The sequence below is a fragment of the Poecilia latipinna genome, unplaced genomic scaffold, assembly GCF_001443285.1.
Source record: "Poecilia latipinna isolate Pla-1442-1.1 unplaced genomic scaffold, P_latipinna-1.0 Scaffold1454, whole genome shotgun sequence".
Lineage (NCBI taxonomy): Eukaryota > Metazoa > Chordata > Actinopteri > Cyprinodontiformes > Poeciliidae > Poecilia > Poecilia latipinna.
Window position 1 is genome coordinate 14,970 of NW_015114070.1, and position 14,402 is coordinate 29,371.

Here is a 14,402-nt window from a genome sequence, read left to right on the forward strand (position 1 = left end):
TGGATGGATGGATGGATGGATGGGTGGGTGGGGTGGATGGATGGTCTTTAAATTACTAGAATTTCCACATAACTTATTTTTGGTTGTTTGATGGTTGTTTGACCAATTAAAAGACTAATACAAAAAATGTTTGAAGGTTTCCTAAATAAATCAGTTAGCCTTCATGGCCCAGTATTACACCAAGCACTATAGCTAATACAAAATATAAACAATAATTTGTTCATCTTACTTATGAAAAGCTACGCCCCGAGTCCTCACGTCAACAGTCCGTCAATTTGAACAAAAATATCCAGCAGTGCTGAGGCATCTTCTGCTGTTTTGCTTTAGCCAAGTAGGACTGATGACCGCTCCAAAATAGCCGCCATATTTCCTGCATACAAGACTCCAATGTGGAGTCTATTCTTTTATTATGTCTGTGGGTTGAGCAGTTAAACCCTCTTCTCAGCCTACATCTCCCAGAATGCTGTGTGGTTCTGGAACAGAGTTCAGTGAATATTTCTTAATACAGTGGTCCCCAACCCTGGTCCTCAGGGTCTGCTGTCCTGCATGGTTTTGATGAGTCTGGACTCCAACACAGCTGATTCATATGATTGCATCACCTTCTTTGCATTCCTGCAATTGCTGCAGAAGCCAGTTAGTCACCTATTCATTTAACCCAGGTGTGCAGCAGCAGGGAAACACCTAAAACATGCAGGACAGTGGGCACTGAGGACCAGGGTTGGGGACCACTGCTAGAATATTGGATATTTTATCCAATATTGAAATTGATCGAAATTGACACTCGATCAATTTCAATAGAACATAATCTATTGAAATTGATCGAGTGTCTATCACAATATGTATTGTTAGCCCTAAATTATGGTCAACATAATCATGGTAAAGATTGCTGACTCACCAATTGTAAGCCACAAAAAAAAAAAAAAAAAAAAAACCATTAAAAAAGAATCTAAGCAAATTATTGTAGAATTGAGTGGAAGGAAAAAATGCGGTAGACACAACGATAACAGCCTTGAGAAGATCCTGAGGGAAAGTCCATTCAAGAGTTTTGGACAAATTCATAAGGTGAAGACACCACACAAAGACAAACTTATGTTCAGCCACTCCTGAAACAGGAATAACGTCATCAAACTTCAGATACAAGTAATGTCTGCATTTCAAGAAGAAGATGCAGACATCAACAACCCAGATGAGCACATCTGGGTTGTTGGAAGGTCGCTTCTTAAGGTGACTCTGTATAATTCCTTATAATAAAAAACTAAGATCTATGGGCTATGCAAAATATGTTCATTATATTTTTTTGCACAAAATCATTCTTAAATAATGAGATTGTAGTTCTGCCTGTTTTCAGCTATTTAAGGCCTTTGTCACTTTAAATCCTAATAAGCTGCTCCTGGCCATGGCCCCCAACTCATCATTGAAACTCACAAGTGAAAATGGCTGCAAACAGATGCGCAATTATACAACTGTAGATCTTTGAAAAGCAGAAGTGGTGCCGCCTGCACAACCAACAAGAATGCAGCAAGTGGTTTCTGGATGGTAAGTCAACAACAAAACACTTTCTGCCTTTTCCAGTAGCCACTGTGCAGTGCATACAGCAGTAAAACCAGCTGACCAAACCTGCTGGAGCTCTGATTAGGTTGCTAGGTAACAGACTGGGTTCAGCGGGGGTTGCTAGGTAACGGCACAGTGGAATGTGGAATGTGACCCAGCCTTCAGGAGGTTTTTGAAATGACTAATTTTCCAGACACCACAAAACATTAATTTATTGCCAAAAGACAGCTGGGTGTTTTTTTTAAGCGCCTGGACTTGGATTAACAATCCTGTAATATTAAAGTTTTGTAATAAACTGAATTTTGGGTTTTATTTACCTGTAAGTGATTAAAATAAATAAACACTTGAAATATATAATTCTGTGTTTCATAAATTTATATGTTTTTGTTTAAAAAACAATCTTTTCTCATTCAAAAATTGTACTCAAGTAAAAGTAGCACTATTTCAACATAGTTTTACTCAAGTAAAAGTAAAAAGTAGCCATCCAAGATATTACTCAAGTGTAAAAATGTATTTGGCAAAAATATCAAGTACTGAGTAACTTGATGTAAAAATCAGTCATTTAAAATTTTAAAATTACATAATCAGACTGACCAAAATATAATGTGTAAATGTTGATATTTTAAAGACCAAAATTAAAGCAATTCATATAAATAATATAATTACAATGTAACAAAAATATTTCCAAATCAATTATTTTTAACATAAAACTAACAAGAACTGCAGGTGTGGGTGGTGAATTTTTGGTTAAAACTTGTTTGTTCTTAATTCAGCAGGTAGAAAAATTAAGAAATTTTACTCAAGTAAGACTAGAAATACTTAATAATAAAATTACTGAAGTAAAAGTAAAAAATTATAGCATTGTAAAACTTCATTCTTTACCCCCCCGCCCAAATGGAAATAAATAAATATTTCAATTCAAAGTGTGCAAAATAAAATTGTTGCTCAGGATAAAGCAGGCCTACAAAGTGTGTCATAATTTAAATTCCAGTAAATAACATTCAGCTTTGAAGGCTGTTTAAATAACAGAGGCCAGTCCGGTGGGTTCTGGCTAAAGGTTCTGTGTTTCATGGCCGTCCATCCTAAATGTCATCAATTCAGCAGTAAGTGGGGGCTGTCATTACCTTAAAGGTCTTGTCCATGGAGGCGGACAACAGCAGGTGGCTAATGTGAGGCACAGGGCACCACTGCACCGTGTTGACTGCCCCCTGGTGGCCCTCCAGGCTCATTAAAAGCTTCCTAGGCGTCCCTGATGATCTGGGTTTTTCACCAAGGTAAGGTTTCACTTTCGGTGAAACATCTGAGAGAACTGGACCTTTCCTGGTTGGATTCTCCAAACTTTGTTCTGGGTGATCCTCAGGCTGTTTTGCTTGCTCTGATTGTCTCTGTCTCTTTGGGATGTATGGTCTGACACCAAGGAGGGAAGATGACCGCCTTTTAGCGGGATTTGAACCATCAGCGACAGTTTTTGGGAAAGTGAGACAAGCAGGTCTGTCTTTAAAATGTTTCCCTTCATTTCCACTATGGTATTCCCAATCCCAGTGTTGTGTCTTTTGGTAAACATACAACGAAGAGCTACTTTGTCCTAAAACATTTTCTGAACCTGCAGGTCTGGGCTTTAAATTAAACCTATTAAGTCCAGACGGGTCTGATTGTTCTTCCTCCTTCTGATCGCAGGACTCATCCTCATCCTCTGAATCATCATAGGCCACCAATGAAGACATCTTCACCTGACACTGAAAATAAGGAAACAAATATAAGTTTCATTAATTCATCTATGGTCCAAATGCGGCATCTAGTGGCCAATTCAATACCTACAATTACAACAACAAAGATAAAATCACAGAAAGAAACAAGAAAATGTTTAATTTATTAATTCAAATAGGACATACAAAGGATTTTGCATTTTGAGGGGTTTTTTAAATTATAAAATATATAATAAAGTGGATGGATTTGTTGCAAACTAATAAAATAAATCACTTTCATTGCAGTAGCATAATCTCACACTAAAGTCAAAATTTTTATTTTAATACATTTATTCAGCAGGCCTGTGATGATAACAACTTTTACTGGATGATAAATTACCCCAGAAGTTATTGCGATAAATGATAATATTGTTGTCTTGAGACCATTTTCAAGTAACACAATGCTAATGGCATAATAATGCAAGAACATATTCTTAAAGATCAATAAACTTAACATTTTACTGGATATTTAACACTGTAACTGAAGGAAATTAAAATTTCAAAATAAATAAAACAACAAATAAAATTAATTATGAAGTCTTTGTAAACAAAACTGTCCTTAAAATAAAGGGCTAGACGAGACCAAAGCACCAGACTGAGGAGTTTTGTAATCCAGTTTTTGGTAGAAAGAAATCACGCAAATGGAAATTATTGTGTTTGTTTTAATTTATCATGCAATTAATTGAATTATTGCTTATTGCAGCAGGCCTAGGAATAATCAGCTTTAGCAAAAATAAATTTTAGGTGCAACTAAAAATCTCTACAACAATAAATGTAAGTGAAGAATTTGTTTTAAATATGACAGATTTTTCTACGTCAGTTCCTACAAACCTTTCACAATGAATCCAGTACTTACCGTTTCTAAATGTTATTAGATTTCCTTAAGATATTACATGATGCAACAGTTGAAGTATAAGAATACAGGAATTTCACAAATCTTACAAATAATGTTCTGAAAAGCGTTTCATTTATATTTATCACCCCACCTAACTATGCTGTTCCAAAATAAATAAAGTTCAGCCATTTTAAGTTGTTTTTTATTTATTTTTTTTAACTTCAGTACATACTTGAAAAGCTGAAGTCTGATTTAACTGGAAGATGGGTGAAGCGAAGTACAAATGCAGGTCACACTTCTCAGATTTTTTTTATTGGAAGATAAATGTTTTAAAACCACGTTTCATTTTATATTGTAGTTGGCGATCAAGTATCTTCATCACCAACAACTAAGCCAGTTTTTTGCTTTATGTGTGGTATTTTTCCCCCAGACATGTTTACTAATAATAAATGAAAATATCACATTTAGAAGCGGTAATTTTGCTTCTAGGTGCATATTTCTGTTGGTCTATGCCATAAATCACAATAAAATTAAATTAACTTGAGCTTGTAGCTGAAATGTGACAATATATACATCCATATTTGTAAATTTAGCGTGCTTGTTATATACTAGCAATGTCTGCTGTCTCAAAGCTTTTCATATTTATTAGCTAGCAGCTATCAGATCCAGCTAACGTTCATAGTTTTCCTTTCCAGTTTACGAGCTAATAACAGAAAATAAAAGCAGATGAATAATTGCGCTTCGTTGTTGTACCTGAACTTTGGAGAAGACCTTGATTTCTCTCCGTGGCGTTTATGTTAGTTTGTTTTGTTTAACATCCCGCAAAAATAATGTCAGTGAGAGAATTTCAGAATAAAAGCATTGTTTCGTTTTGTTCCTATCGGGAAAGCGCCTTTCTACGTTTAAAAGCTTTTATTTTGAAACCAGTGGGTAGGAACCAGAAAAAGGCACTTTCTCCTCATAAAAATTATAATTTCTGAAATATCTTTAGTATTTTTTTGTTATGAACAAAATAGCATGGATCTTTTGTATTCTCCTGATAACATTTGTAGGAATTAGACCACATTTCTTGACTGCGCGGATTCGTGATGACCGGAACCTTTCGAACACGGCGTGTTTGAACGGGGAAGAAGTAAATCCGGACACCGGGCTCTTTACAGGCTGATGCAAGTTGAATGAGGGAGCTGTCAGCTTAACGGTATGATAGAAAAACAGAGAAACTAACCGGATATTTCTTTGACATGCCTTTAAGCTCAATAGTTTTTTAATTTAGGAACCCGCCAACTGTCAATTTTCTCATTTTGATGGAGAGTTTTAGCAACGATTAGCCAGATTTACCAAGCTAGCTTTGATAAATGCTCACATATGGGAGCCTTCTGTGCTACGGAAGGAGGAAATATAGAGATATCAGAGCTTTAAATCTGTTTTATTTTTCTGTTTAAAGACTGATTGTAACATTTGTTTAATTGTTTTAACATCATGTCAGGGTGAAGGAGATGACAGACTGCCAAGGAGATGTGGAAGGAGCCAGCACTCCCATGGAGCTTTATGAGAAACTCAGCGAACAAGGGGTAAAAGTGAGGTCCCTGAAGTCAGCCAAAGCTGATAAAGTAAGGCACATTTCCAACAAAAAGAATAATAAAAATGATTTTCTTCCTGCTTAGGAAAGTTAATCAACAACCGTAAAATAAATATTTCCAAAAAGGGGATGTAGTCTGTCTCATCATTTATCGACATGGTGTTTATATAGTGTTTGTATATAAGACATATTTGGGAGTGAGTCATCAGTCTGCTCCATGATTTTTGCAACTTCCATTTTTAAAGCTGGATTTATCCACCTTGAATTTACGGTACACTGTTATATTTGTACTGTAAAAATTGACTGAAAAGAACTGAGAACTTAACACTGGAAAAATGTAAAATTTGGACATGAACAAGCTGTAGGAAAACTAGATTTGTTTGTTTTTTATCAGTAACAGAAATTTTAAAAGTGAATGAGATTTTAATTGATCTCTTCTCCTGTTTCTAGACATTGAAGGAAACAGGGCATATATATATATATATATATATATATATATATATATATATATATATATATATATATATATATATATATATATATATATATATATATTTAATTACCATCTGATCTTTCAGTGATGAACAAATGCCCGTCCTTTCATTATAACATAAAAGATAATATTGAATTAAGGATAAAAATATAGATAATCTTACTCAGTTTTGTTGTTAATTTTTAGCCTAATAGATGATTTTTTTTTTTTTTTTGCCCATTTTATTTATTTTTCTACAGACTGAGGTTGACACTGCTGTCCAGCTGCTACTGAAGCTGAAAATGGACTACAAACAGATGACAGGTCACGACTACAAAGCAGGATGTCCACCGTCAGAGAACGATGCTGCGCCGAACAACGGCCCGGCAGCAGATGTCGCCGGTGAGGACGACACGGTGGATCCATGGACCGTTTCAACCACCAACGCCAAGGGAGTCGATTATGACAAATTAATAGGTGAGAGTCCAGTTAGCTTTAAGTCTGACTGGAGGGGTAATCCATCATGGCGGATTGATAAACATTGTCTTATTTTTATTTTTATTTATTAGTGAGGTTTGGGAGCAGTAAGATCGACCAGGAGCTGGTGGATAGAATAGAGAAGGTTTGTGGACAGAAACCACATCGCTTTCTACGAAGAGGAGTTTTCTTCTCACACAGGTGTTTGTTTTTCTAATTAATAACTGGCATATTAATCACATTAATACAACCTTTTCATATTACAACTATGAACTTCAGTATGGTCTATTTTAGTGCGATTGGCATAATTTTTCCACATCTTTAGGAAATAAAAATGATTTCCGAGTGTTTCCAGCTTCCTCACTTCAAAAACACAAAATCTCACCAAGTATTTTTGGTCTAATTTATTGTGCAAACATCTAAGTACACTTAAAATAAGACGAAACTAACTTATGATTAACTTTTCAGGAAGATATATGAATTTGTTTTAAGTCAGTGATTCCTTAATATTGATGAAAAAACACTAGTTCCATTGGCAGATTATTTCACTTATAACAAGGGAAAAATGTTTTGTGTTAAGTATCATATTGTGTCAATGCAACTAATATTTCTTCTGCAATTTTAAGGAATTATTGACTTAAAACAAGCTCCTATATCTTGCTTAAAAGTTACTTATGAGTTAGTTTTGTCTTATTTTAAGTACACTAAGATATTTGCACAATAAACTAGACCAAAAATACTTGGTCTAGTTTATTATATATTCACCAGTTTTCACTGCAGTTGCATCTGGTAGAAGAAATTTATCACAATAAATGATAAACAACATAAACAAATATTTTGTGTCCCCTTCTGCCTTGTAACCAACTGAAACAGGACTATACATTTCTTTTTCTTGCTATTCATGTTGTTTTCATTTTTTTACTGTAACGCTGAATATTTATTACGATAAAATCAGACACAATTCAACTTTACTGCTGTAAATTTTATACAGTGAAACAGATCAAAGAAGGTTCAACACTAAAAGCATTTCATTTCCCTCTTTGCACTACTTTGTGTTGACAAAATAAAATCACAGCGAATTATTATTGGATACAGAAGAATAAACTTAATTTTTCTCCCTTTGCTCTGCAGAGATATGCATCAGGTTCTGGATGCATACGAGAAGCACAAGTCGTTCTACCTGTACACTGGCAGAGGGCCGTCCTCAGAGGCCATGCATGTTGGTCACCTCATCCCTTTTATCTTCACTAAGTGAGTTTTTTTCCCTGCATAAATACGTCACTACTACACCGTAGATTTAAAAATCGACCAAAACGTTCAGTTCTGACTATCAAAATGGAGCAAATTGCACTGAACTCCTGGTTCCAGATGGCTCCAGGATGTGTTCGACATCCCACTGGTGATCCAGCTGACAGATGACGAGAAGTACCTGTGGAAGGACCTGACTGTTGAAGAATGCCACCGCTTTGCCATAGAAAACGCCAAGGACATAATCGCCTGTGGCTTCGACATCAACAAGACCTTCATCTTCTCTGATCTCGACTACATGGGGTAAAACAAAACTGGAGACTAAAGAGAGAACACTGTCAGATTATAGTGTTTTATAGTGTTGTTTGTTTTTTACTTCAGTTCCTCCCCTGAGTTCTACCGAAATGTGGTGAAGATCCAGAAGCATGTGACGTTTAACCAGGTTAAAGGCATCTTTGGCTTCACGGACAGCGATTGCATCGGTAAGCAGCTGAAAACAGTGAAATGACTGACCACGCAGATTTAAAAAGTCTTTAATGCATACATCTAAAATTAAGGCCTTAAAATTTCTTGAATTAATTTAAAAGAAGGTAAATTGGCATTAAATACGTTAATCACGGGTCTGAAATAAGTCTTAAACTCGTTTGTCTAAAATTAAAGCTTTCAAATGTCTTTAATTAAAAAAAGGTAGGCTGGCCATAGATACTTTAATTACAATTTAATTTTGTATATTCTATGTAGTCTATTTCTCATGGACTTTTCAGTCAGGCAAACCTTTTGGTAGCTTATTATTTACGTTCTGTGACTCGGGGCGGTTGATGCTACTTGTAGCTAGCTGCTAATATACACTTGTTAACCAGCAAAGTTACATTAACAGCAATATGAGCAGGAACCATTGGTTCTGGTTCCTACAGTGGAAACAGACAGAGGAGGAAAAACTAAAAAGGCTAACTAGCTAGCAAGCTCACTTTTTTTGCGTCTGTCATGGATAAGTGCGAATTTGTCGCCAGTTGACTGGACGATGTTTGTCTTTGCCATTTAATCACTGTACAGGCTGCACAGTGGCGCAGTTGGTAGAGCTGTTGCCTTGCAGCAAGAAGGTTCTGGTCTTTCTGCATGGAGTTTGCATGTTCTCCCTGTGCATGCGTGTGTTTTCTCCGGATACTCCGGTTTAGGGTGTAAAGAAAATGGATGGATGGATTTAATCACTTCTGTGGAGCTACAGAAGTAGCTGCGGGGGTTGCTAGGTAACGGGCCGTGCCTTGGTGGGGTTGCTAGGTAACGGCAGAGATTGTTAGGTTACATTCCTGAGGTTTTTGAAACAGCTTATTTTCCAGACACCACAAAACATAAAAGGCTGGGAGTTTTGTTTTAAGAGCTTTTTTAGAAGTTTTTAGAAGCAGTTGTGACCCAAACAGAAGCACAAAAAATTAATTTTGCATAATACGTCTCCTTTAAGGTCCAACTTTGACACTTTATCTTTCTGAAAGTAGTTCATTTAGGATTTAGTTACTCTTTAATTCAGCCTGTTTAGATTAACTTGAGAATAGATTTCAGTCTCCAGATTAGCAAATCTGTTAAGCGTCTCGTATTTTCCAAGTATACGTTTGAACAGATATTGTGTTTTGTTCTCCATCCAGGAAAGATCAGCTTCCCGGCCATCCAGGCCGCGCCATCCTTCAGTAACTCCTTCCCTCATGTTTTCGGAAGCAGAAAAGACATACAGTGCCTCATCCCCTGTGCCATTGATCAGGTCAGAACCACGAGATGGAGGAAGGAATGCACAGATATGTTTATTGTACAAAATAATTTGTTTTTCTGTCCGTCACACAGGACCCCTACTTCAGGATGACCCGCGATGTTGCTCCGAGGATTGGTTACCCGAAACCAGCCCTGCTGCATTCCACTTTCTTCCCTGCCCTGCAGGGGGCGCAGACGAAGATGAGCGCCAGCGATGCCAACTCCTCCATATTCCTCACTGACACGCCGAAGCAGATCAAGAACAAGGTGATTTAGGGTGTTTTCACCTGGTACTCTGGTGACAGTGTAACATTTTACATTTTTAGCTGCTGCGGTTCGATTTCACACTGCATCAAACGAACCAAACTAAATGAAACATCTGTTCCCCTCCTCGCCTGTGGGAGCTCTGCATCAAGAAGCATTGAAGAAGATAACTTCCTCTCTTTCAAAATCTAAACAAAAATGGAGTGGTGTCAGATTTTAGTGGTTGTATGATTTCTTTTTTGTCTTTGTTAAAAAATATCAAATAATTTCTACTTCTTTCACTAAGCCAGCATGTATGTTTTTTACCCAGAATTCCCTGCATTTTAGTCCACTTCCTGCTTTCAGAGTTTTTTCCAATCTGCTTGCATTCACTTGTGCATTCAAACTGCATCAGAGTTCACTTTAACACCCTCACCTCTGATTATTCCCTACAGATTAACAAACATGCGTTTTCTGGAGGGAAGGACACGGTGGAGGAACACAGGAAGTACGGCGGGAACGCAGATGTAGACGTCTCCTTCATGTATTTGACTTTCTTCCTTGAGGATGATGAGCAGCTGGAGAAAATCAGACAGGTGAGGAAGAAAACAGACTTTTTTTTTAAATCCATCTTCCATCTAATCCTACTCATCGTCGTCTCTCTGCAGGACTACACAAGCGGCGCTCTGCTAACAGGCGAACTGAAGAAGATCTTGATTGAGACTCTGCAGCCGATGATTGCGCAGCATCAAGAGAGACGCAAACAAGTCACAGATGATTTAGTGAAGCAGTTCATGACACCCAGGCCTTTAAATTTTAACTTGTAGCTCACAGATCCGTGTTTATTTTGCTCAGCTTTTTTTCTCCATTTGAAGTCATCTGTAATGGGAGCAAACAGAAAAACTGCTCATGCTGCAGCAAATGCACATATTGTTGTTGAGGAGTGAAAGTGAAAGGCATGTTTTCTGAATCCTGCTTAAAGACAAACAAAAATCATCCGCTTCGGAAGTCTTCTGTGAAAATTTAACTTCTCACATCAGTGAACGCAACCCTGTATTATCACACTAATACGTTCACAGTTTGAGCCACTAATGCTTTGTTATTGGTCCTAATGTTCTAGAAACAAAGCAATGAAGGTTGTGATTACGTTTTGGGCTTTTAATGATGCATTTTGTATGTTTTTTCAGAGTTGAACGTCGTGCAGCACATAATTGAAATTAATTTTTAGGAAAACAGAATTGGGTGTAAAGATAGAATCAATGTTATACTTTTGAAAAAATGTTTGCATTAATATAAATCAGATGGTTAAGCACCAAAAAAAAATCTAATGGATCGAGGCTTTGCTTCAAAAGCTTCATGTTACCCACTCCATGCATTTAAAACACAATTATGATGTTTATATCAAAGTATTGTTCCTATTGAAGAAATATGAGTCATGGGTGTCCAAAGTGCAAACTGACATTTTTGTGGCACTGAATTAAAGAATTATACAACTTTTTTCTGTGCAGCAGCACAAAATAATTTCAAGACTGTATGATTTTATTTTAATACAGCAAACATGCAAAATCCTTTTTCAGGTTTTGGATCAACAATGAATAACATCTGTGTCCTACACAAACAAAAAGAAAATCTGATGACTATATTTACTTGATTTTGACTCAATATTTTTGACCCATGTGACAAAAAGTTTGGACACCCCTGTGCTAAGATATTCTAGCTGCTCTGTGCAATTCTCCACCACAGGCAAGAACCCATGACTGCATATTAGAGCAATCGTAGATCAGTTTAAGAAAATGCAAGAAAACGGATGGAAATTTCTGAGCTTGAAAATCTGCTAGAAAGAAAATCTAAATTTGAGAGTAATGTCAGAAATAAGAAAAATAAAAAGTCCCCAAATTTTAAAACTTTTTATGGTGGAAATTCAGTCCCTTTTTTAACTACAATGGCTAAACCTTTAGCATAATGGTTTAGCCATTATGCTAAAGGTTAAGTATAAGTATAATCACTATACTTAACTGTTTTCACAGTGTTCTTGGGCCTATTAAATCTGTCACTCAGTATTTCTTATAAGATCATAAAACTTCTCTCTAGAAAGCATTTGGCTTGTCCAAATTGATGAAGTTTGAATATTTATTTCCATTTATATAGACCCACCCAAAGTCTGATCTTATCTCTACTGCCAGATGGACCACAGAGACAATCCTGACCCCCACCTCATGAACCGTCCCTCACCTCTTGGAGGGGACGGTTTTATGGCAGGAAAGAGCTGATAAGGATTTCAGGAGAAACTTCTAATTCTTCTTTGTCAGTTACTCCTGGGTTCAGGTCAAACCAGGGTAAAAACTACATTCCACACATGTCAGTCCAATTTCCAGACCAAGCATTTTACCCAAGATGTCTTCAGGTCTCTTCTGCTGTCACAGCTGCAGAAACATCTAAACATTATCTGGAAACTTCTTTAATGGAAAAACACACCTTGCAGAAATACAAAAGCACAGCAGATATAATCGGTAAATAAATGGTAAAAAGTGTCATCAGTTCCATCAAAAATGAAATAATGGTAAAAATGAAATTTTCTATTATACTGCCCATATCAAAAACCGCCAATCCCAGGTGAGGTAAGTCGAACTAGTAATATTAAAAACACAAATCATACAAACAGTTGTAAAAGTAGTTTTTTAAGCTGCTTTTCCCTTATCGGCTTTTGTTTTTAAAGGTCCCATAAAATTGGATGAGTGGTGTTTTGGTCAGAAAGGTGTAAATAAACGCATATAATGAAAAATAAAAATAGTAATCGCATATCCATCCAGAATGATGACTGAGAAAACAAGGTAGTTTCTCTGCATTTAACATTTAACTAAACGCGTATGTACATTTTTTAACCTCTGTTGATTAAAGAATTAAAACATGTTCAGCTGATTCTTGTTTTTAAAAATAATTTCAGTTTGTCATCCAATCCACGAGAAAAAATAATTCAAATGGATCATTAAAAAGCCCAAATTAACTGCATTTATGCTCATGAGTGTATAAACTTCAAACACTGTATGTCAGTGCACTGCCTACACAAAATAAAGACCTGATGATGTCCAGGTCCAAAACTGATTAATGTAAAAAGAAGAAAAAAATAAATGATTAAATAAAGCAAAGATTTGTGTTTTAACAAGCAGATCCAGTAAAATGAGTGAAATTAACATGCATACACAATTTTTATAATCCAAACAATATCATTCCACATAATGTACAAACCTGGTCAGAAAGTTATCTCTCGCTGGGGTTGCTAGGTAACGGTCGGGCTTTGCTGGGGTTGCTAGGTAACAGCCAGCGACTGCTTATTTGTGACATTACATTCTTAAGATGTTCTCTGATGTTGCTATGTAATTCAAAAATAATTTATATTCCTTATTAGCGCAGTTTTAAACCTATATTTTGTTGAAGAAACAGGAACGCATGAAGCTTAAATTAAATTAGCACTTATGAAATCCCATTTTCAGCTGTGTCGTATATTACTGTGCATCTCAGCGCTGTAAAAACTGTAATCTATCACATAGATTCCTTCTGTTGTTGCTTTTTTTGTCACATCTAAATGTGAAAATAAATACATAATATCATTGTTAGACAACTGTGTTTTGCTTTATTTAGGCTATATTTGTGTGACAAAACAATAAGAACAGAAGAAATCTGAATGGGACGGTTCTTTTTCACACTGTATGATGACATGTTGGACTAGTTTCATTCAACAAGTAGAAAAGTTGAATCCAAAAAATGGTAAACCTTAAAAATTATGAGCACAGAAGAACATTTTTTTATTATTTTATGCCTTTTGTTTTTTAGGAAGCAACAAAGTTTGGTGTTGTACCAGAATGCAGGGTTTTAATGTACTTCAAACAAACAAACACTTTTACCTGGCAGCAATGGCATAATATTATTATTATTGTTATTTATTTCACTACAGGTATCCTTATTTATTTATTTTGACATACAATTTGAGAGTCCTAAAAAGCGCTATATAAATTTGAGTATTATTATTAAAAACTGCATTTTTTCGTGCCACACGAGTCATGTGACAAACAACTGGATTTTACTACAAACGGAAACAGCGAAGAAGACGACAGGAGGAACATGGCATGTTCTGTTAAAAAAAGCTAAACTTATTCAGGTGTTGGTTTAATTGTGTTTCTTATTTAACGGAAATGCTGCGAATGTGTGGGTCTTTTTTTATATTAGCGGAAATTTTACAAAGTTTTGTGCACATTTGTAATAAAAACACAACTAATGTCACCAATTGAATAAAAAAAAACTATCATTGATTATAAGTAAACAAAAAATGTGATGAAGACAAATATCTGACTTTTTTTTTCACAATTAAGTGTTCTAGAAAAAACCCAACCCACTTTCGAGACATGAAGTCTTCATGTATCCCAGTAAAAACAGAATAAACACTCTCATCCTCTCCAGTTTGGGAATCAAAACTCTACCGCGCTGATAAACTGAGAAAATAAAGGACTTTCCATG

At 35.9% G+C, this 14,402-nt stretch overlaps 2 protein-coding genes across 2 annotated transcripts; one reads left to right on the forward strand and one right to left on the reverse strand.

The window, feature by feature from the left end:
• Positions 1-2,380: 2,380 nt before the first annotated feature.
• Positions 2,381-4,970, reverse strand: LOC106962734 (WD repeat-containing protein 25-like). The gene is made up of 2 exons (XM_015057309.1): positions 4,885-4,970; positions 2,381-3,287 (listed from the first exon to the last, which is right to left on the reverse strand). Exon 2 carries the CDS (start codon positions 3,273-3,275, stop codon positions 2,649-2,651), a length of 627 nt encoding a protein of 208 aa, XP_014912795.1. The 5' UTR covers positions 3,276-3,287; positions 4,885-4,970; the 3' UTR covers positions 2,381-2,648.
• A 252-nt stretch (positions 4,971-5,222) lies between these two features.
• wars1 (tryptophanyl-tRNA synthetase 1) lies at positions 5,223-11,402 on the forward strand. The gene is made up of 11 exons (XM_015057335.1): positions 5,223-5,329; positions 5,618-5,741; positions 6,443-6,659; positions 6,752-6,860; positions 7,791-7,910; positions 8,028-8,210; positions 8,289-8,389; positions 9,548-9,660; positions 9,741-9,914; positions 10,346-10,486; positions 10,559-11,402. The coding sequence occupies exons 2-11, from the start codon at positions 5,628-5,630 to the stop codon at positions 10,715-10,717; spliced, it is 1,431 nt and encodes a 476-aa protein (XP_014912821.1). The 5' UTR covers positions 5,223-5,329; positions 5,618-5,627; the 3' UTR covers positions 10,718-11,402.
• The last annotated feature ends 3,000 nt before the right edge of the window (positions 11,403-14,402 follow it).

Excerpts from the sequence above, each read along its gene's own strand:
- wars1 (XM_015057335.1), top strand. The coding sequence starts at position 5,628 with ATGACAGACTGCCAAGGAGATGTGGAAGGAGCCAGCACTCCCATGGAG. Across the intron at positions 8,211-8,288 it reads TCTGATCTCGACTACATGGG|TTCCTCCCCTGAGTTCTACC; the intron begins GTAAAACAAAAC and ends TTTTTACTTCAG. Across the intron at positions 8,390-9,547 it reads CACGGACAGCGATTGCATCG|GAAAGATCAGCTTCCCGGCC; the intron begins GTAAGCAGCTGA and ends TTCTCCATCCAG.
- LOC106962734 (XM_015057309.1), bottom strand. The coding sequence starts at position 3,275 with ATGTCTTCATTGGTGGCCTATGATGATTCAGAGGATGAGGATGAGTCC.